Source organism: Achroia grisella, unplaced genomic scaffold (genome assembly GCF_030625045.1).
Source record: "Achroia grisella isolate CSIRO2021 unplaced genomic scaffold, CSIRO_AGI_Agris_v1 utg906, whole genome shotgun sequence".
Lineage (NCBI taxonomy): Eukaryota > Metazoa > Arthropoda > Insecta > Lepidoptera > Pyralidae > Achroia > Achroia grisella.
In genome coordinates, this window is record NW_026713064.1 from 1,270,677 (window position 1) to 1,295,924 (window position 25,248).

Here is a 25,248-nt window from a genome sequence, read left to right on the forward strand (position 1 = left end):
TAAGTGTAAAGTTGACAGGTTAGAACAGGTGTTCTAAAACTCCTTTACAACTTTACGTTAATATTCAATACGTCATGATTAAAAAAAGTGTACATTTTATTGGAATCGGTCATGAATATCAGTTGAGTTACAGTTGACTTACTAATTTCTTAATGTAACCTAGAAATATTAAAGTATAAGTATAAAAACCACAAATTTTAACAGACTACGATGTTGCCATTCTTACTAAACGAATGCCTCTAAATCCACAACAATTAGATATTATAGACTTATAAATCATCTAATTGCATTCACAATGTAATGTTACATGTGCACAATGCTCATTGCATAGAGAGAAACAAGCCTACCACGATACTCTATTCTCAATAGCAGATATCTTTGAATGTATTAAATATAAAGCTTGAACCAATTTAACAATCTACAAACATACCAACAACTGAACACCTTTGGGTACTGAGATGCCAAATATCATCTGCACATTGGAAAGCACACGATAAAAAAGGCCAACAGAAAAAAAAGCCACCGCTATTTACAATAAGAGCCATTTCTGTTCTCCGCTGCGATTTTAAAGCTGCTCTGTGGTGTGAGTGAGTTACTGCTAGAATCTGATATGGTCGCGATGGATTGTAAGGACTTATTATCGGCATACCAGCCGCACATCCTCTTCACCGCATCCTCCCATCGAGCCATAGGTCCTTCGTACAATTTTTTAACTTGCGGCCGAGGTTTAAAAACACAACCGACTCTGCGTATTTTCCTTAAAGCTTCTTTTGATTCCCATAAACCTGTAAAATTGTAATCAAACAGCTAATAAACCTATTTTTCTATAACTAATTATTTTGTTACTCTGTAACAGTTTCTAAATTTGAAGGAATGTATAAAAATAACCACTATAGGTAAAAGAAAAGAACATATAAGTCTTTGTTTATTTTAGATAGTAGTATAGTTTACAAATTCTATAAGCATAGCTATAAGACTCCGACACTTCACGGCGCTCTTAAAGTTTCCGGCTTAGATTTTTAGGAAATCATAACTACTGTATCATCTACATATTACGTTATATGTCTCCGCTAAAATTTATCTATATCAATACAGTAATTTAATTCTGACGTTTCTAATGAAAATTAGTGTCACGTAAACTAACATATTAACTTCCATTATTATTAATGAATAGATAACTTATCACCTACAACATATTTGTTATTAAAGCACTTGACCGTTATTCGAAGCTTATTATTGAGATAGGCACTTCCGTTTCCCGTCATTTTTACGTCATGTCCTACCTATTTACTTGAATATTGGTACTTCCGGCAGCGTCACCGTGCAGTGGCGCCCTCTATATCCTTAAAGTAAGTTTAGTTTTTAAACCCTGGCGCCTGTATGGCTCATTGGCGTTTTGTTTCCCGTCGAAGTAACCTGAGTACAGCAGCTTTGCTACTCCAGTATTAAAATCTTCAAATAGCAACTAAGGTAATATGAACATATTTCCAGTGATTTTATTTAACGGGTTTTCCGTTCGACATAATTTTGAACCTACAGGTTCTGATTTAAAATTAAATATATTTAAGCTTTTATGTTCTAATTTTGTGTACCTACCTGTTTAATCAAACGATTAGATGTTTAATGAAAGATATTGCAATTTTGTGATTATTCTATAGATATTAAAGTACTCGCAGTTTAGGAATTACTCCTTTTTATTTTTTATTTCAAAAAAAAAAAAACATTTCTAGTCTAGTTTAACAGTGAGTTATTTTTGACTAATCATTTAGCAAGTAAGTGTCATCTACAGCTTCTCTTACAGTATGAGTGCAATTGAGGGCTCTCCAAATGCCCAAATAGTGGCTGGACCAAGTGAAAAGACTCGTAAAAGGCGTCGTAGTCGAAGCAAAAGTAATTGCAGTAATAGTTCATGTAATAATTGTAGCTCAACGAACACGTCATCGTCTGATGCATCGTATGATTCTAAAAGAAAAAGATCACGACGAAAATGTAACAAGAAAGTTAAAAAACAACGGACAGAAAAAATGATACAACAATTATTTAAAGAAGTGGGTGACTTACGCCGGTCCTTCTACGACAGAGACCAGGAAGCAGCATCTATATGTTCAGAGGTTAGTGGTGAATTATATGGAAACGATATTTTTGATACAAACGAGAGTCAATCTAATAATAATAGCATACAGAATCCGCCAGAAGATTTTGCTTTTGAGATAACAACAAAACTAAAAGAACCTTCTGTCCTTAAAACACCAGACATTTATTTACAAATGCTTAATGAGGTGCAGCAACTGGGAAAAAATTCTTGGTCAGAAGTTAGATATGCTGATACCCAAAAGCAATACATTCATTCTCCAGGTTTCATTGATCTAGATACCAACGAAGAGGTACAAAAGTACGACACCTCGTGTAACTTAAAATATGCAGAAAGATCATATGCAGCTATAACATACTGCATTCTCGAACAAAAGGAAGCATTACAAGACAGCTTAAGGCAACTTGTGACATGGTCAAAGTCACCAGAAGGAAGTCTAAATAAATTAGATGAAAAGATCCAACAAATATTTCTAAAAGGCCATTTACACAAAATATCTACTGACCTCTTGCAATTAGCGTGTGGACACCGAGCCGAGAGTATTGAAATGCGCAGAGATACTATTCTCAGACAAATTCGAGATCCACTTGTTAAAGCATCCCTTAACAAAATACCGACATCAACAACAAAATTATTTAAGTGATCTTTTCTCATCGGCTTTAGAAAAAGCTGGCGGTGTTTGCAAGGCATTCTGGCCTGCAAAGAATGATGCAAGGTTTCAAGAGCGATACAGCGTAAAATATTACCACCCCTCGCGGGGGTCGGGTTCGTCTAAAGCAATACCATCGCGTGGTACTTCGAGAAATAATTTTGATTTTAACACATTACGCACTAATTATAAATCTTCCCGGGGAAGATACCCACATTACCAGGGTCATGCTCAAGGATATAATGTAGACTTTCAATTTAATCAGCCAAGCACATCAGAAAGAGAGTCATTTCATAACCGAGGCACATTTCGTAACCGTGGCTCGCGATCCGGTACTCAAGGACATCGTGATCGAAGCCGACAGTCTCCCCTCGGGCATCCAGAGGAGAAAAAGGCATTATAAACAATGACTCGCAACACTTCAAAGCAGGCCAATTAGCACATTTTTATCCACAATGGAAATTAATGGGAGCACCAAAGGTCATCCTGCAATTAATACAAGGATATCGCATACCCTTTTCTCAAATACCTCCGCTAATAAAACCAAATCTGAAGAAATGTCCATATCAAACTCCTACTTCGAAAGAGATGTCAGTAATATTATCCAATATGGAGCAGCAAGGAATAATAAAGAAAGTCTCTATTTCACCAAGTTTCATCTCCCCAATGTTTCATGTACTAAAAACAGATGGCACAGCTCGTCCAATCTTCAATTTAAAAGCTTTAAACAAATTTGTAATAACAGACCACTTCCATCTAATAAACATGTACCGCATTCCAGATTTTTTACAACCTCAAGATTGGCTCTGCAAAATAGACCTTTCACAGGCTTATTTTCATCTCAAAATACGAACATCTCACAGGAGATTCCTACGTCTAGTTTACAACCACCAATTGTACGAAATGACGTGCCTACCATTCGGACTAAACACCGCACCCAAAACATTTTCTCTTCTTACCAATTGGGTAGCACAGATATTAAGAGAACAAAATGTAAGAATTGTCGTATACCTGGACGATTTTCTACTTGCTCATCAAGATATCAACATCCTGAAACATCAAGTAAAAAAGGCAGTAAACATATTGAAATATCTAGGTTGGAAAATAAACTTCAAAAAGTCTATTCTAATTCCCCAAAAAAGTTTGATATTTCTAGGAGTACAGTGGTGGCCATGGCAGAACCAAAAGAGCTTACCAAGAGAAAAGTCAGAAAAAATTGTAAAAAATGTAAGCAAAGTGCTAAAACACAACAGAGGAACATTAAGAGAACTACAAAAGTTGATCGGTCTCATGAACTTCGCAAGCTTTGTAGTTCCTCGAGGCCGGCTCAATCATCGTCAGCTGCTTCTATTCGTGAGCAAGTTACCAGACAATCCGAGGGTGATCTATACTTTACCTCAAATAATTCAGCAAGAACTGACATGGTGGGTTCAAAATTGTTATTTCTCAACACCCCTTCATTATCCGCCACCAAAAATGTTCCTGACAACAGATGCGTCAGATATAGCTTGGGGAGCGCAGTTGGACAATATTACCCTCTCCGGTCTATGGTCGAAAGACGAGGAGCCATTACACAGCAACCAGAAGGAATTACTTGCAATATTGCGTGTACTTCAAAGTCATTGCCATCTGATGAGTCGCAACTCCATCCTCATACAATGCGACAACAAAACTGCCGTTACATACTTGCGAAAAGAAGGAGGCACAAAATCAGTTCAATTGCTGGAAATAATTTATCAAATTCTGAAAATACTAGACGAATTTCAAATACATTTTACAATACATTACATTCCAGGGAGGTTCAACAGCCACGCGGACCATCTGTCGAGACACCGTCAACCTCCCGAATGGCACCTGCTTCCAGAATGCGTAGAAAAAGTATTCAAGAAGTGGGGATTGCCTGCGATAGACCTATTTGCATCCCACAGGGCTCACGTGGTATTGAATTATGTCACACTAGATTTGAAGGACCCTCTGGCTGTATATCACGATGCTTTCAGCCAATCCTGGAATTATCCCCTGGCTTGGGTATTTCCACCACCTTTTCTAATTCCCAAGGTGCTTACTCACCTCAACAATTCAACAGGAACGTTTCTTCTAGTGGTGCCTCGTTGGAAGAAGGTATACTGGCGAGCCGACCTCAAAGCCCGATCACTCGCAGCGCCATTCACACTGAAAAATCTGGAACGGTATCTAGTAGACACAACGACAGGTCGCCCACCTCCCAAGGTAGAGGAATTGATTCTAGAGATATGGAAATGTGGGGGTGGTCATCGGCATTAAACACTGGGACACCTGAACAGCGCCAGTTACTTAAGAATTCCTGGCGTCTATCCACTTCAAAAACATACGATGTAGCTTGGAAACGATGGCTTAGCTGGGCTAATACTAACAAGGTTGACTCTAGAAATCCAACAGGTGGTCAGTTAGCACAGTTCTTAGGAGACCTTTACTTATTACATAACTTATCGTACAGTACAGTTCTTTTACATAAATCTGTTGTGTCTACCTTATGTAATGTAGAAACGTCAAGTAAGCTTAGCTCTCATGTCCTAGTTAAACATATCTTGAAAGCTATTTCCTTGAAGTCCCCAAACATAACTAAGTCCCCAAAGATACCTATTTGGGATGTTAGTAAATTAATTTCTTATTTATCTAGTTATACAGTAAACGAAAATAATATTTTTAAAACTGTGCGCCATACAGCAGTTCTTTTACTCCTGTGTTCAGGGCGTCGCGTTCACGACCTAACGTTGCTTACAATTGATCCTGAACATTGTATTAAATACAACAATAATATTATATTATGGCCGCAATTCGGTTCAAAAACCGACAATAGCTCACACAGACAATCTGGGTGGAAATTACTAAATAATACGGACAATAATAATCTTAATCCAGTATTTTGGTTAGATAAAACTATAGCTATATTAAATGATAGAAGAAAAACTAATAATTTATATGAATTATTTATTACATTAAGAGGCGATCCTAAGCCTGCATCTCGTACTGTTATATCTAGTTGGATAAAAACCTTATTTATTGAGGCCAATATTACTGGAACACCAGGAAGCGTGCGTTCGGCAGTGGCTTCAAAGAACTGGATCAAGAATTATCCCTTGGATGATATATTAGCTCGTGGGAATTGGCGATCAGCCAATACATTTCACAAATTTTATCAACGTCAAATAATTGCCGCAGATGATTCTCCACATGTAGCGCACTTATTTAGTCCCATGAATTGATTTTCTTTTGTTAATTATTGGTAACGATATACTTTACTTACTTTTAAAATAGTATTTAATTTATATGGAGGAACTGTTTTTGTTTGAAATTTTCTACGCTATGTATAATAACTTTGATTAAAATAAATATTTATAATATAATATTATTTCTCCTTATTTTATTTTATTCACATTGGCGTATTTATTCCTTTGGTACTTTGGTTGCAGCATCACCAGGCGATAACAGACACTTCTCAATAATAAGCTTCGAATAACGGTCAAGTGCTTTAATAGCAGCGTTTTACCTGAAATAAAACGCATATTAAAGTACTTACCTTATTCGAAGCTTATCTTTTATTTCTGCCTGGTGCATTCAATTTCGATCCAATGAGCCATACAGGCGCCAGGGTTTAAAAACTAAACTTACTTTAAGGATATAGAGGGCGCCACTGCACGGTGACGCTGCCGGAAGTACCAATATTCAAGTAAATAGGTAGGACATGACGTAAAAATGACGGGAAACGGAAGTGCCTATCTCAATAATAAGCTTCGAATAAGGTAAGTACTTTAATATGCGTTTTATTTCAGGTAAAACGCTGCTATTATAAATATTGGTTGAATTAGACGACCTTTGTCAACTCGTCTTGTCCTCGGCATTTTAATGAACAATCTAAAGCGTTATTTAATGCTTTCCTATTACGATGTAGTCAGTGAATTTTCCTGTATCTAATTAAAAATTTTCTTAATGACTTCATCGTCATGCTTTAATTTTTCACTAATGCCCCACCAGCGAATACTCCTACCATTCGCGTAAGCGAAATTACTTTATCATTGTTGAAGTTAATTACTAGATAACATTATAATGACAGATTTATTTTATATCCACCCACATATTAAGGCATATCTATTCATGCAACATTTTTCCCTTATTAATAATAATATATAATAATCTAATTATAGTAACATAGTGAGAATTGTCATCCATTAAAAGCAAATAATCAGAATACTGCGGAGAAGTAGTTATGGGAACTAGTGACCCCATGGACAACCTCCACACAATTCCGCCTGATACTCATCATGATTAATTCCTGTTGAATTTGTCACGATGGACTAATTGACCTGCTGACCTCATGTCTAATCTTATCATGCTCCGCTACCGTACCGATACCGTTAGCATAGGCGGAAGTATCATTCCATTATCACCATAAAAAATATTCAGCATACTCACCAGGTATTATATAGTAACCGTCACCTGTATATACATAACGATATTACGATAGTAATATGGTGCCCGAGGCACCGCTCACATATAACCATTTCGGAGTACTATAGTGTCATGTGTCATATACTCTATAATTACTGCCATATCTTATTTTTTTTTTCTACAATAAAACGTGTACAAAGGCCGAGGTTAATACCATATGGCTTTCTGTACCAGTTAACCTTTAGGTATAAATAGAGTTTTGTAGGGCAGCCAGTACGAAAAATTGTGACAATACCTATTTTATACTAAATTTGAAACCGTAACACAGTTTACAAAAAAGAACTAAGCTAAGGCGACTTTTTTTAGTCTACCTCAAGTAGACATACACTCTCTCTCTCTAGATCTCACTAATTCCAGCCGTAAAGCAGCTTTATAAGCTGGTTTTCGGTTGTAGGGTGGCATAACAATGACAGTGTAATTATAACATTTCAGATATGACATCTTAATCTGTGGCAACGTGATATCTGTGGTGTTATTCATGTACATAGGAGACGCCAGCATGTATTCCAAGTTCATAAAAAAAATATATCTATAGTATGTATGTTTTGTATAAGACTTACCTAATTGTAAACCGACGATATGTGCACACCCAAGCGAGGACATTTCGACATCCATTGGCCTCTCCACCAGCAGTCCGGTCAGATCTGCCACTAGCTGAGCTATAAAGTCGTTATTGGACACCCCACCATCTAATCTGTAAATAAAAAAAAACAATATAATATATAGAATAACTTTTTTGCTAAGAAAATTGAAACTAAAATATCTGTACTAATATTATAAACTAAACTGAAGAGTTTCTTTGGTTGAATCGCAGGAATTACTGGTTAGAATTGATAAATAATCTTAGAAAGGCTCTTTCTAAGTCATCATCATTGCAAAATTTTGCAAAAACTGGGGAAGGAAGGATAGGATGGATGGATTTGCCCGGATCACACGTAGAATTATAATAAATACTCAGGGATTTCAATTTTCTCTGAAAAGACGAGTAGTAGTTGTTTCAACCGTCACGTTGTTTACACGTGACATTCGTATGTATCTACAGCACACTATATATCCATAAATTACGTGAGGTGTTTTTTTTTTTATTTATTGTCCCCCCTGGTGAGATGTCGTGAGATTTTATTCAACCCCCTCTTTATAAACCTTTATTCATCCCCAAATCTCGCGTGAGATTTTTCATGTTTTTTATTTTTAAACTTACATAAACGCGTTGGAATGTAAAAAGAAAAAAAATTGCTTCATGCTTTTATTTACGACTAGTTAAGACTTGTAATCAATATTACTGAGAGTTATAAGTGTCATAAGCATGTACAATCTGGATTAAATGGACAAAATAGTATTTTTTTTCGTTTCAATGAGAAAAAAAATTGCGTGATATTTGCCGAGACCCCCGCGCATTGCTGAGACTCTCCAACGTAAGATTAGATGAGATTTGATTCGACCCTCTTAAACATCTCACGTAATTTATGGACGCCCCGTATATACACATACATCTACATCACGAGTAGAGCGACATTGACTTAAAGGCAAGAAAGTGTTTTGTTTTGTTAACTGTTAGAAAATACAATTTTTATTTTTATTTTAGATAATTCTAGCATCTCTTAAATAATTAAGTACCCTTATACCGAATATATTATAGATATATATACAATCTTTAGTCTATCTTTCTTCTTGACGACAACTATATAATAATATATATTGCTTTATTTATTCTAATAAGAACAGTCTTATATATTATTATTTGTATAATCATAATGCTTTGTCCTATTAACATTCTCCGATAACTTGTTATTATTTTAACATTAATTTATTTTTGTAAGTATAGTTCCGTAAACTAATATGGTTAATAGATAATTAAGGGGGGAAGAATAATTGTTAGTAATGGGGACTGATGACCTTATTGCTAGCAATGTACCATATCAGGTTGACCTCCATGCGGTTCCTCCTGAAATCATCGTGGTAAATTCCTGCTGATTTTTTCATGATGGTCTAACTGAGCTGACCTCATTTTACCAATAAATATCTATAAATGTTTTGTTAGTATAAATATAATTGTATGCATATGTTCATTACTACAGCGCGGTTATAAACAGTCTTTCATTTAAATAATTAGTTATCACGAATACTATCTACAGAACAATTAACAAAATTATTTTACTGACCTCTAACTACTCCATCTTATTTTATATAGATAAGCATAAATTGATTTTTTATCATTATCTATACGGATAACTAATATTTTAATTTACTTCTAGCTGTGCCCGCGGTTTTCATCATCTTGAAATTTATACATAAATTATGTGTTATTCTGATGTATTAGCTATATTACTGTAAAGTTACATGAAAATCCGTATCAATATCAAATACCACTAAAGGTTAAATAGAATACCACACATTCTATTATATTATGCAGTGTATAGAGACTGGTCTGCTCTCATCACGACTGACTGAATCTTGTTGTGTACTTAATACAAGATCTCTTAAATTTGTGGTATTATGTATTCACACGTTTCGGCTTAAAAATGTAAAATTACAACAATTATTTAAAAAAGCAACATGCAAGATTCTTGCTCATGTTTCTTGTGATGAAACAACTTTCCTAATAAGTGGTAGATTAAAAGAAGAATGCCTGTGACTATTCCAAAATGCACATATAGTTTATTTGAATAAAGGATTTTCTATAATAGTCTACTTACATATAGACTTGTAGTTATACCTCAAATATAACTATAAAGTTTATCTGCATATACCAAATAATATGGCAGCAAATACATATTAATTTTTTTATATAGATAGATAAATCTTTTATTTGCACCTATAGCACACATACAACAAAACTAAAACAGTAAAGAGATGAGAATTTTATATATAACAAACCAGTAACAGAAATGACAAAGAATAGAAAAATAAGTGTACTTCACAGATAACACACAATACATGTACATTACTGGTTCCGCATGCAGCAGTGCAAATAGGCCATAACTCATGGTATGGTATTAAGGAGCAAAACACTGATTTTCAACTATAACCTGGGTGTAAGTATAAGGTAACTATAGGATATATTGTTTTAAGTATAATTTTGTACTTGAATGTCACAAAAATAATAAATCTGTTATTTTACAGATAAAGTTTGCGTTCATTACTGAGTTCTCAGGTTAATTACATGTGTCAAAATTTAACCCACTTGTAATTGAATCGTTGTATAGTAACCCCAATTAACATTACGTCTATCTCAAATGTATTAACTTGGATAATATTAATAAAACAAGATAAGATATTTTAAAATGTCAATAACTTTGATAAACAATTACAAATTATCAATTTATCAGATCAATAATGTAGTTGATCAGAACGGTATAGATATAATTATTTTTTCCTATTAACTGGTTAATTCGATACCGAAAATAAAAATAATTATAATAAGAAACTATTAACATTCCACTTCATAGCACAAATTTCACAAGTAAAGTGTCCTTTGTTTAATAAATAATATTAATGTATATACTGAATTGGACAGTAAACAATAAATATTAATACTAAAAACTTGAAGTTCATAAACGGATCAAATGTCCTACATGAAAAAATGATTTTTGATTTCAATTAATATACGTATCTGTAATGGCAAACAAGGGACAGCACAACTGAAATTAACTGGTAACTGTCCCCTATATAGATTAATACCATGAGAATCACGTGGCCCCTGGTATGTCTCATATGTTGCAAATCCAGAGGGCCAACATGTTATGACTGCATACACTATATTTTCATTGTCTAAATTCACCCTTCAACTGATACACATCTTACAATAAATGTTGCCTAGCGTCTGAAGTAGGTGAGACAGAATTATAGAAGAAATGCAAAAACAAACAAGATGACTAATGTAGACTTTGTACAAAGTCCTCCCTGTCATCGTGTCATTTAGCGATTACGATGCGAAGACACTACAGAAGCATTGCTGCTTTTTAATAGGTACAATACCTTTTAGAATTATTTGTCTATGTAAAGGACTAATAATATATATCTATAACACACATAACATATAAAAGGACTACATATATATTAATTTATCACGAGGATTAATATCCGATTGATCTACGATGAATGTTACATGTAGGATATAATATTTTATATACTGATTTACATTATACGTGGAATGTTTTCGAAATAAAAAGAAACTAATTTATTTGCAGTAAAACAGTTATATTATTGGCAACCGTTTTTAGATTAATGTTTATTTTTATTAATAAGTTTAGTATTAAAATATGACAAATATGCATACATATTGATAGTAGTAATCATACAATAAAAGATATCCAACCACGATTATCATCAAATACATAAGACTCTCCGATATATTATTAAAACACTTGATCAGCCATGATGTAGTCGTTTTTGAATTAATTATAACGCATTTTAATTAAAACGAGATATAAGTTAATTGAAAAATTTTCATAAATTAGACATTCTTTTGTTAACAGCAACCTAATTGAACAATTTTATATATCGCAACAATAATGATTAGCATATCTACTATATCAAATATTCGGAATAATCTAGATCAATTAATTTCTTTGTTGTTATTGTTTACGTGTTATTTGTATGCCGTTACTCACGAAACTGAATAATATTACCAAGTAAAGTAAAAACAGAATATATTTTTTAAAACGTTCATACAATCTGCGCAGTTCCGAATTACCACTATTTATTTGTGGCTTCTGTAAATCTTCTATACATATAAATAAAATTGGAGCGTCTGTTTGTAATATATATATATAACCGTTTTTTACTACATGCATATGAATATAAATACGATTCATACACCAAAATAACATTTTTTACAATTTTTGTCTGTCTGTCTGTTTGTTCCCGCTAATCTCTGAAATGGCTGGACAGATTTTGACGAGACTTTTTGGCAGCTGATGTAATAAGGAGTAACTTAGTCTACTTTTATTTTAGAAAAATAAAGTTAAATTCCACCGGAGTTAAATTTTGCCTACGACATGGTTTGCAGAAGCTATCATAAAATTCTGTAAAGAAATTATTCCGGAGTCGCTAGCATATATAAACAGCTAGTATATAATAATAATACCCCTGGACAATTCAAGGTAAGCAGAAATTGTATTATGGATATTAGACAACAGCTATAAACCCTTAGATTTTTTTTAAATACATACATATATAATATACATAGAAAACACCCAGACAAACATACTCATGAATACAAATTTTAATGTTTGTACCGTGCAAGGAATCGAAACCCCACCCATTGAAATAAAACGGTGTGCTGAACTAGGTTATAGAGTCCGTCAAAAATATTAAGTGCATATTTTGTCATGCATTTATGACCAAACCTATGTACGTATTTAATCTGATGTTGTCTGCTTCACATTACAAAATCAAATAATGAAACATTAATAAAAGAGACGAACTTCATTTCGATTCACTGATTTGTGAGCCGGGTCCATAGTATGACAGAGAGGGAACACCGAACAGTTCCCGGCTATAGGTGTACGGGGCTCGTTGCCGACGTACGTCTCAGTTACAAAGTAATATCATAATAACCCAGGACAATTCTTACTCCTATTTAGTCCCAAAGTAAGCAGAGCTATGATATATACTATGAGTAGGTACTAAACAACATATAGAAATACTTTATATTTTTATATAACAGAATATACAACAAAATCAACACACACAAAAAACACCCAGATCAATACGAGCAATCGTACTCATGGACACAAATGTTCCTATCGAGCCAGGAAGCGAACCCTCGCCCATCGGAAGTAAGGCTAACCGCTCTACTAAACCGCTCGAACCGCTCGAACACCGTCGAAGTCAAAATATGATAATTAAGTAAACGTACAATTAAAAAATAACTCGTGATCTTAATGCGTTCTCTTAATCTTAATTTAAATAAAAAGAGTGATTGTACATACGTAGAAATAATAACCGCGTCAATTTTAAAATAGTATATGACATTTATGACCTTATTAGTCATAAATATCATATACTCACATATTATATCCAAATATTCACATATTAATAACATATTATTGTAATAAGGTACTAATGTGTTTACATATTATTTCTTGTGATTCCGCGTTACGATAAAATAAATTAAAAGATACCTACCTAATGCTGGTAAAACGTATTGTTGTCTCTGTGCGCACGCACGAGTACAATTGCGCCGTGCGAAATGCGAGCGACTCTAGTACGGCTCGCACCAAATGCGCACGTGTTGTAGAAGGTTTCATGCCAATAAATCCAGACGCTGCAGTCCCGTCGTTATAGGGTGGCTGGAAATATAATAGCTTTGTACACTACAACATTATTAATTTCAAAAGTCTATAAATAATACTGCGAATAGTGTGGAACTTGTGATTTGTTTTTGCCTACGACATGGTTTGCAGAAGCAACCATAAACTTCAGTAAAGAAATTTTAATAATATCGCGTAAAATACCTACATACAAACAATAAGATAAATCTTGCAAAATAAAAAAAGCTACTTAAATATAGGTATATCGGTTCAATTACTAGAAAACACAAAATTTTGCTTCAGAATATAAAATATCAATAAGAATATCACACTAATATATAAAAACAATACAGTCGAATTAAAATATTTATCCTACATAGTTTATTAAAATTTTGTACAATTGTCATAGTTAACATAAATTTATCAATGTTATACTATTTAAAAACATCAATTCAAGGGAGGCTCAGGATATTTTTGCATAGTATTTGCGAAAACTGTCTTATGATTTTGCGACAAAGACGGTTATTGAACTGTTTACTACAAAAAGTATGTCGAAACATTCAATTTTATCAACAAATTTATTTAAAACAATAGAGAAACTACTCAACAAAGGTTAAAAAAATATTCAGTGTAAAGTTCATGAATAAATCATTACACCTTACACGAGAGTGTGATTGCAATATTATTCTTTTTACCGCTGATGTAATGTAGCTACCAACAATACTTTATGCTTGAATTCTTTTAAATTGCTTTTCGTAATTACACTCCACACGCTAGAGCGTGTGTATTACAAAGTTCATCAGAATACTTCGAATTAAATGTTTTATTTATTATATACTGATTTTATAAATGCGATTAACTTCATATAACTATATACATGTGAATAAATGCACCGGAAGAAATACTTTAAATAATAGTAATAGTGTCAAAATCATGTTGCATGATTACTATAAGTAAGCGAAGAAACAGACTGACGAAAACTGCGATTGTATTGCATACATACTATTAGAGATAGACTGAACGAAAGATATGAAATATGTAGCATTTTTTTAATAATTATTCCCTACATTTTTATTAATAGATCATACTTTTCTTCGTTACTTCGAGTCAAGTGAAGGTTGAATAAAGAAATTACTATAAAACAACATATAAACTAAAAATCTCTGATTTCCAAATTCAGTCATTATACACTAAATTTCTACTCACCCCAAGCCCGCTGAAGGCCGGTATAAAGTACACACCATCTGAGTCCGGCACGGACATCGCTATTTCAGCAGTGTCCTGGGGATTGCTGAACAAACCTGTGACAAAAGTCCTCATATATATTTACATTCTAATTAATATTGTTATTATTATGTAAATCTATATATAGTAAAATCGTAAACGAGCATGTTACTCCAGTCAAAATAATGACCGCTAAATTAGTTTTATGTGCGCTAATCTCAGAAACGGCTTGACCTATTTAAATAGTTAATTTGCAGGTTTCACTGATGTATTGCAGTAGCTTCGTGTAACATTTAGTTTTATTTCATTATAATGGTTTAAAAAAACTCATTGTATCGAATTCGCAATAACAACTAATTATATAACTTTTACCAACTAAAATACATCTTCACGATGAGATAATCAGTCTTTCATCAACTGACCAGATTTTAACTTGTGAAACTTTCTGTCTAAACACAGTTTGTGAATTACTAACCTACTACACTCTCACCTATATTGATATGATTTATGCCACCAAAAATTCGCATTTTAAAAACATTCGCATATACATATTTAATAACCATAATGCTTACCTAATGCCTGCGCCCACTTTATGATAGAAGCGGTGTCGTTGTTAGCACCCTCTGCTGAGTATATCAACTCTTCACCTAGCCTCCATCCCACAATAGGGTATAAGCCCGAAACGCTGGCGTGAGGTGACGTCCCAGTGTTGATGTTAAAGAATGTGCCTGTTCCCATTGTCAACTTGACATCGCCCACATCGAAACAGCAGGAACCCCACATTGATGCTGTTTGATCTGCCATCTATTTAATATAAGTATATTTCATTATTACACTGGCCCGGAGGGGAAGGAATTCTTAGTAATGGAGATCAAATCGACCTAAACGTTCCATATTACTATTATTGTTAATATCTAATAAGTTTTCACAATGAACTAACTAACTTCATTATTAACCATTTGCGAGAACACCATTTCATATTCATCTATACATATAAATAAAATAATAACAGATCTATTGTAAAGAGCTTACAGTTTACTTCTTGCAGCCTACCACTTCGTGTAGATTAAACAATACAATATAACCCAGACTGCATCATATCTTCCGTTGCAATATTTTTCATTGCAGGGCCTGTTCCTATTAGTCTTAGATTAATGTTATAAACAACCTTTATAAATGAGCTATACCTACAAGAGTAAAATGACTTCCAAATTCGGATCAGTAGCACTTGGAGTTTATCCTGAACATCCAAATCCAGGTTCGCTAGCATTAGTATATATTATGTATATTTATAGATAGATAATTTGCAATTAGAAATTGGTATTTTATTTTGATGTAGATATTAATAACCAGTTTGACCTGATAATATTCAAGTCAACCTCAGTTATTAGTCATCATTAGTCAACTATTTATATGTCAACGAAGTAATTAACTAGAATTACGAAAATAAATCAAAGATTATGATATAGTTAAGTACAGTTAGATTATAATTATAAAATCAACAAACAAACACTGTAATTAGACGATAATCCTGTTGAACACCCACACAATAACAATCTCATACTAATATTATATATGTGAAAGTGTGTCTGTCGACTCGTTACCATTCATGAATTATAGATCTTATAAAATTTTATTGATAATAAAGCTATCTTGCATGTTAAACATTAATATTTTCCTTGAGTTAAAATAAGACCATGGTACAAATTATAGACTATACAGATATAATATACTAACGAATCTTAAAAAAATTGCAAAATCAATAAACTATCAAAAAAAATACAGTAAAAAAGTAGTAAAAATAATACTTATACAACATATAACTAAGTCTATGGAAGTGCTTTAATCAGCGGTTCTCGATAAGTATTTAATTATTCTTTATATTGCAAAATAAAAGCTGTATAAAATGCAAGCGGCTGAAGGCCAACTCCGGATACGACTTTAGTCTGAACGCACTGCTGGGTGTTATAACCTCGGCTCAGGCCGTCGAATTGAGACGGGGGATCGATCAAAGGGGTGATGATAAGTCGTAACCATCTTCTATATACATCACGGTAGATTGTGTATTTTGGTAGAATGAAATTCGAAAGTATATATTTAAATACCTAATGAAAGAAAAGAAATTACTCACACAACTTCGTATAGGTATAGCATGGCCCCATATTGAAGGAGAGGTGCTGGTAAAATGATCCCCGGCCGTGTCCACAACGGTAGGCAACGCTGACATTGGTATATTGAAGAATGTGAGTGCCCATCCCGCCCACTGCATCGTGAACGGATCGAAGAAACCAGTAGCTGATGCTGAGGACACGTCGCTCATGTGGATTTTATTACCTGCGTATGAAGATGCACGTCTAAGCTCTCAAATCTATAATACTAGTGGCCCGCACTGGCTTTGCCTATATCCGTGTATTTAACAATTTATATTAAAATTATAAATCTAGACACGCGGTAGCGTGTCAAAAAATCAAGTAAACTATCGTGTGTATATTTACACGAACCATTTGGAGCCACTTTTGACCCCCTCATAACTCAAAAACTCTTTCACACATATCTCAAACGGTTATTTAGATATTAATGTCCAAAAATCGTCATTTTTATCACTGATCAACTATAGATCAAAATTATAACCCACTTCCAGATGACCTAGGAAGTTCAAATTTGGCATGCAGATAGGTAATTAGGTGAATATAAAGGAAAAAATCTGAAACTGGTAAATTGTTATCATTTTACTACAATTTTTCACTTTAATTGATTCTATTTCAACTTATACTGGACGAATACTAAAATTCTATGAAAACGTCGATAGCCACCAATTGACATTGATCCCTGGCGAAATATCTCATCTTGTACTGGACGGAAACTAATATTGTATGAAAACGTCGATCATTATCAATTTACGTTGACCCCTTCACATCAGTGTCGATAACTAGCAAACTTCAAATATTGCATTGAGCGGTAAACACTAGTTGCTATAATTTAGATTCTGTCTAAAATATACTCGTACTTATAACTAGGAGTATAGTCGAATTTCGTATTTATTATGTTATTAACTGAGATTTGGTATTAATTATTGTTTCAATATTTAGCGCACATCGATAGTGTAAAATCATTATTTTTATAAATAATTATTAAATAATAGGCATTTCGGTATAGGGCGCCGCGCCGGCGCGGCGCCGTGTGGGAGCGGTGCGATAACACTCAATGTTTTGTTTCTCGATATCTAACCTATAAGGTTGCGATTTATGCTACGAAATTCATAGCTTTCTTAAATTATACTTATATATTTGTGGTTATATTATTATTACATTATTTTAGTAAATACGTATGGTATAGACAATAGTTTAAACCAAAAATTAATAACAATTTTAGTATAGTTATAAGTAGGAATGTATAGTTAACTCGAGAATGAGAACTCATTGGTAACAAATTGTTTTCTTGAGAATTCAATAGATAACAGTCAATTTGTTACATAATCGTCTTTACGAACTATAACGTGTCAATACCAAGTTTCAGATATTAAATAATGTATATGTTGAAAGAGAACAATTCAGTATTTGCTTAACATATGCTATTACTATCCACAAATCACAAGGCCTTAGTTTTGACAGTCCTCTTCTCAACATAGGCTCCTCTATATTTAATAAAGGGCAGGTTTACATTGGACTCTCCAGAGTTAAAACCTTAGATGGAGTACGTCTTAACAATTTAGATCCAAGTCACGAGAGCTCTATTGTAGAGTACAACCATCTGTGGACGTTATACCGCCCCGATTTGCCCAAAAATTCCTGATACTGAATTGGCAATGCACTTGAACATTTAAAATTTACAAGAAAATATAGAAAATAACACAAAAAAAGACAATTATACCCCGTAAATATACGAAAATACAGTAATTTATCAAAAATAATTTGGTATTAATTTAGTTATAAATAAGTACCTCGTATAATTTATGTACAAAAAGTAATGATATCCCATCAAAAACATAAATGTGAAATGATAGCCGAGTTTAATATTATGATATATACCTTGATTGTTGACTTCTACGACAAAAGAGATGAGATCTAAATGGGTGCCAAGTTCAATGGTCTGTCCTGAAATGTATTTATAACAATATAAAATATCATTTCTTCTTATAACTTAGGATAATATACTGTAGCCTAAGGTCTAACTTGGCTAGTTTTCATATACGAAATATACTGTAGCCTTCGCAATTATTACTTGTCGGTTCCTATTTTAATATTAGTAGTAACTAGCAATAGAAAGTAATAATTGGTATATGAGAACTGGCTAAGTTAGACCTTAGGTTACAGTATATTATCCTAAGTTATAAGAAGAAATGATATTTTATATTGTTATAAATACATTTCAGGACAGACCATTGAACTTGGCACCCATTTAGATCTCATCTCTTTTGTCGTAGAAGTCAACAATCAAGGTATATATCATAATATTAAACTCGGCTATCATTTCACATTTATGTTTTTGATGGGATATTAACCCACACACAACCTTACTTTTCAGTTGCATCAAACTACTACTAACAGATTTTAATAAAATTTTGCATTTGATTAAAATCTGGTGAGTCGTTTAGGATTCCATAGCGGACAAACTACTTAACTCGAAATTTTTATATATTAAGAGAGAGATGCCAATTTTAACATATATTTCACAAAATAAAGAATATTTTCAAACTCTGTATTTATTTACAAGTATATCGTGATAATATAAGTATGTAACGGTTATTTTTTAACTGGCAACCAGTCCTGTTTTGGATCGGGTTTAATAATCTAATACATATATCTAAAATCTAGATTATTTTGGTACAATTGTTATAAAAATTACAATTTATATTTATATATATATATATTGTTTACCTGTTAATTTATATAGCAACCAACAATCCAAAGAACCGAACATCGCCTCATTGTTCTCAGCCGCTGTTTTTAAAGCCAGAATGTTTTGTAAAGCCCATGTTAACCGTAGTGTCGTCTAAAATAATAAAACTATATGTAATTATTGCTATTTAAAAATGTATTTTGTATACTATTATATATACATATATTTGATACCTATATAAAATCTTCAATCTAACTTTCTATTGGCAGTAAATTGGCCGAAACCGAAATTACATACGTTATTAGCAATTACTGAAATCAGTTATTTGTGGTTTCGTAATTAAGACTGATTCTTTACTGCATTAGCAGAATAATAATCTTTTTAGCAACAATAATAATACCATTATTATTCATTACCGAAAATACTCGATTGTGTAAAATCATACATTTAGAAGTATGTAACAGAAAACAATGAATTAATAGAACTGTAGTTACGCAATATGCACTATGTACTGCAATGATTAATGCCAACATTATAATATCGTAAGTTTTATGGAAACCGATTAAAAACAATAGAAAATCACTCAATATCTATGTAGGTATATTAAATTATATACAATAAAACTGAAATGATACACTACAATTATAAGCACTTAAACGAATACAAACGAGAAATTTAAAAATATGTAAACACGTCAATTACACTGTTGTCCTTGGTAGGGGACAACCGTTAAAAACATCCAAATAAAAAATATTTTGACAGCAATAACCTTTACGTAGGCACGTAATTTACTATTCATAATGTAGACAATAAAGCCGAGATGCAATTATTTAAAAGGCTTAGATAAACGACATACGCGAGAGTAGAGACATAGCTTTGTTTAAATAAAATCTCTAATTCTAGTTTAGTTCGGTCCCAATTAGGAAACAAATCTTGCTAATCAAGTAGAGTTTTGAGGTAGGTTTAGTAAAAAGTCTCTCTAAATCTCCATGACTACCAAAGTCAAACCTATTTTAACCGCCAAGCAGCTTGCTTTGCAAGCTATGTTTCGTGTATAAGGTGAGAGAAGCTAGTGAAATTAAAGGATTTGGAGGCTAACATCTTAGTCCCTCGGTAGCAGCGTAGAACTTGTATATCTTGATCAAACTCGTAGTCACACGTTGACTGCGATTTTGTTGATGAATGTAGGCGACGGTTACCAATTCCTATCACATAGGCGTCAACTCATTAACGCAAAATTTGTTGGATGAATTTGAATGAAATTAGGAATAGAGATAGATAAGGTTATCAGATAGAATAATTTGTGACTGAAGTCACACGCGGGACACACTTGGTACTTAACTTAATTATTATTTTGCTATATTTTAATAGTGATAAATAGTTCTAATCACCTGTGTGTTCATAAACTTTAAGACACTGCCAGCCCGAAATCTTTTGCTTCTTAATATCAAGTAGAGCACGTAGGAACCGGCTCTTACTAGCTAAAACAATAAGTAATATATATCAGGGAGGCATTTATTTTGAATTCCATAGATATGGTGTAAATAGTCAAGTACTTTTTTTTGTTCCTGGTTTATCCACGATCAGTATGTCAACTATAATCGGATTGGTTGGCAAATGGCAATGAGAGTCTGCAATCTGCTTATCCAAATTCAGTAGATATGTTCTTTTCAGGCGTTTTGGGGGGTTGTCAGTTTGTAACCTGTGAGCTAGTTCATTGGGGTGGACACACAGCCGAGCCTTGTATTTTGAGCATGTGCTAGTAAGCTCCTCTCGTACTGTGGGTAAATTCGAAAAGTGATGTATTTCTGAGATGGTTATAAACCATCGTGCCCTAAGAATGGTCTTCAAGATAGCGTTTTGGGACCGTTGGAGAATCTCAATGTTAGAGGTGCTAGCACTTCCCCATAGTGGATAGGTCCAAATCGGTTTAATGACCAACTTATAAACAAGCAACTTGTTCTCTACTGAGAGGTTAGATAGAAATCCTAAGAGCCAATACAAGTTCCTAAATCTGAGGTTGGTTTCATCTTGTTAGCTTTGATGTGGGTTTTCCAGGTGAGCCGTCGATCCAAATCAAGACCCAGGTACCTGATGGAATCAATGTGTTGTAGGGTATTATTAGCTAGATTAACCGGGGGACAGATACCCTGTTGAAGAATAAATGTGATTTGTGAGGATTTAGTGGAGCTAGCTTTAATTCTCCATTTCTTCAGCCATCCATCTATTTTGTCAAGTTGTACTTGTAATATCGCTGTAGCTATCTCGGGCTTTGGGTGGCATGCTAAATTGCCGTATCATCTGCAAATGTAGCTTTTGTGACATTGTTAGTTATCGGCAGATCTGCAGTGAATAAAATGTATAGATATGGTCCCAGCAAAGATCCCTGAGGTACACCAGCTCCGATTTAATACAGCTCTGAGCAGACATCATCTTCCTTTACTTGGAAGATTCTACCATGTAAGTAAGATTTTAAAACCTCAAAGAAAAAATGGGGAAGAGATTTTATTTTATATAGAAGCCCCTTGTGCCATACCTTGTAGAGCTATATATATATAGTATATAGTCAAGATCTAAGTTTTTAATATCTAGCTGAAGTATCAATGCCTAAACTTGTATATTATAACAAGCATAAAATCACAAAAACCGCAATGCGCCTACTCTATAGGCGCGATAAATAAAGCGGGAGTGATTCGCATTATTGACCATTCCAATCTTGGCTCCTACAATCATTTGAATGATTTTATTAATTGACGACCTTGACAAGCAATTGTTGTGTTAAAATAGTGTATGACATTCAACTCTGAATCAGTATGTTCTGGATTATGATTATATTTATACTACTATACTACTGTTGACCAATCAGTTAGTCAGTTAATCAGCTAAATATGTTGGAAGCTCTTTTAGGAGAAGATAAAGATCACCTTTAAAAGGAGTCATGTTTAAAATTATTTTATGAAATCAGAATATGAAAGAAAAAATAAAGAGATACATCTGTATACTCCTCCCTTATAAACAGATTAATTACAATAATTCTGACTCTTCAACCACCTATGATGGCCTATAGCAATATAGCACACTATTACTTATGACCTACACAATGCAAACATTTGTATTTATGGGTATGATTGTTTTGATTAAGTTGTTTTCTATTATATATTATATTGAGTGTAATTTAAAAATATATACTAAATCTTAATATTCATACAGTGTACTTACTTTCCAAGTATATGATTCATTCCATTGTCTAACCAGTTTATCAGCCCTCAAATCCTTCCAGGTGATAAACCGGTGGAAAGGCTTTGCTGTTTTCCTAGACCATGTAATAAAAGTTCCTCTTTGTGTTGAGATACCCATAGCTGTTATTTGATTAGCATTTAAACCAGCATCTGATAAATAAAGAGTTATCAATTACATGAACCTACAGCCAGAACTATTAGTATTTAGTTATCTTTCAGAAATATGTTCCATTAAATTCATTAACTAATATCCAGGACACCCGAAGATTCTGAATTTCTATATAAATCTAGACCTTAAACATATAGACAAAACGATGATAAGGCATATAATTGTTACAGCCCACTGTTAAGATTCAAATTGTGCATTCTCACCATTCATATACTATGCATATCTAATGCAAGCTTTAATATCTAATAATATATCAGTACTTCTAACATTATAATTAGTTGAGTCAATCTTAAAAGTATTATATTATCTTTGTTTTGACATATATTTCCTATTATTATCATTTTTTAATCCAGCCATTACTTCCTTTTGTTTTTTTTTATATTTACTTGAACACTACATAGAGTTTATTTGATAATAAAAATGTGTATTACCTTTAAAAGATCTTTGTACTACTGCCACTATAGATGTCCATAATTCATCTGGATCAATTTCAACAAACCCCGGACTGGGGTAATGAAGGACAACCTAAATTTAAGACAACTGTATATTATTATGTTAACAAACAAAAGAACAAATCTGTGTGCTAAGTAAACTATTGCAAAAATGTCATACTAACAAATAAGGTTTTTTAAATAATAATATGTAATAACATTATATGCTGGGCCTGCCATTATTTTTAAAAATAATATATAATAAAATTAGGTAAAATATCTTTGTATATTTACAATTCTAATTATTATTCAAAAATAATATATGAATAAATAGTACATAAAAACTTATAATAAACATATTTTTTTACAATTAAAGAAATTTTCTAAAATTAACATTACTTAATTTTTCAGTGGATAAGCTTAAATTGGTATCTATTGTTTTGTAGAATTTACTGTCTAGTCATCACAACATTGTAAGTACAAAAAAATATAAATTTCATAGTAACTTAATTTAAATTTAATTTATTCGAAAAATGTTAAAACATTAAAGTTTTAAACTTGTTTCAATGCACTCGTATTAGTTAATTATAAGTAATATTTTAAATATTGTAATCTTATTAAAAAAAAATCTGAAACTCGTACTTGCTCCGTAGATTTTCCTACAGTTTCTGCTCTAGCATTATATATAAATGCGCGAATTGTAGTTGTGCCAATATCCAATGTCAGTATGTATTTTTCTTCCATAGCTATTATCCCAAAGGGAATAGGACTATAATAATATTAAAAAAAGTAGTTAAAAAACAAGCAGATTGTACTGTTCACAACATTCACTGTTTATATTTTTAAAGTCATTTGTATGTAACGCACGGTTGAATTAGTGTAACAAATTCATATTAAAACAACATCATTGAGCCCAAGTAATTCAGTAAAACTGAATTGAAAGTGCTCGCTCGCAGTTGAAGATAAATTTTCAAAAATCATTTGCGTTCTGTTATGTCATAATGGCAGAGACATTGACAATGTCATTAGTGTCATGTCAAAAATACTGTCACTGTGAAAGATCCGCTGTATAGACATAGTCCTTTTGCCTTTTCCTGAGACGGGAAAAACTGAACCAAAAAAAATGACCCTAACTACAGTACTAATTTGGAAGAATCAATCGACATTGAAGACAATTCAAATTCTATTCTATATTCATATTCAGAATTAAAAAATGTACAGGAGAACAAAAATAAAGCCATACTCATAAATATATGTTTAAATACTTATTTTCTTTTGGTTTCGGTATATATTCAAATAATTACACTCGCTCAAGATAATGCCCATTTAGTTTGTGCTCTCAAGCTAAACATTCAGACTTATAACTTCAATAATATGAAATAAATAGTAATAATAACAACCCAGGACAATTTACTTAACACCATCTATTGTCTCAAACTATACGGGAACAACTAGGACTACTATAGATATATTAAACCTGGGACCTTTGGCATTTTAGTCGTGTTCTACACCGCTAAACTAAGGTAAGATGTCATTATTATAGGCTAAATTGACGGCCCTGAGGCCGAAGGGCCCAAATTTCCAAAAAAGGTAAAAACCGAACCAAAAAAAAAATATCAATGACATCTTAACATGACATTGCTCATTCTGACAAATGACTGTCATGATTTGTCAAAATTTATTCTTTTAACGCAATTATGTTACCAGACAACACTTTCCAATTACCGCTAATTACAATATTCACAAATATGGAATTATTTTACATTCTATTTTTTAAATTGGCATAACTATATTCTATCTAGGTATTTATGTAGCGCGATGTAGGTTAATAATTTTGAAATAGGTTTCTTGTTAAAAAAA

The 25,248-nt window shown here is 32.8% G+C and overlaps 1 protein-coding gene across 1 annotated transcript; it reads right to left on the reverse strand.

The window, feature by feature from the left end:
- Positions 1–308: 308 nt before the first annotated feature.
- On the reverse strand, positions 309–24,293 carry LOC131853778 (putative glycerol kinase 5). The gene is made up of 11 exons (XM_059204817.1): positions 24,031–24,293; positions 23,389–23,482; positions 22,769–22,938; positions 20,941–21,030; positions 19,588–19,702; positions 16,842–17,044; positions 15,283–15,514; positions 14,693–14,787; positions 13,362–13,525; positions 7,790–7,923; positions 309–785 (listed from the first exon to the last, which is right to left on the reverse strand). Exons 1-11 carry the CDS (start codon positions 24,130–24,132, stop codon positions 526–528), a joined length of 1,659 nt encoding a protein of 552 aa, XP_059060800.1. The 5' UTR covers positions 24,133–24,293; the 3' UTR covers positions 309–525.
- Positions 24,294–25,248: the final 955 nt, after the last annotated feature.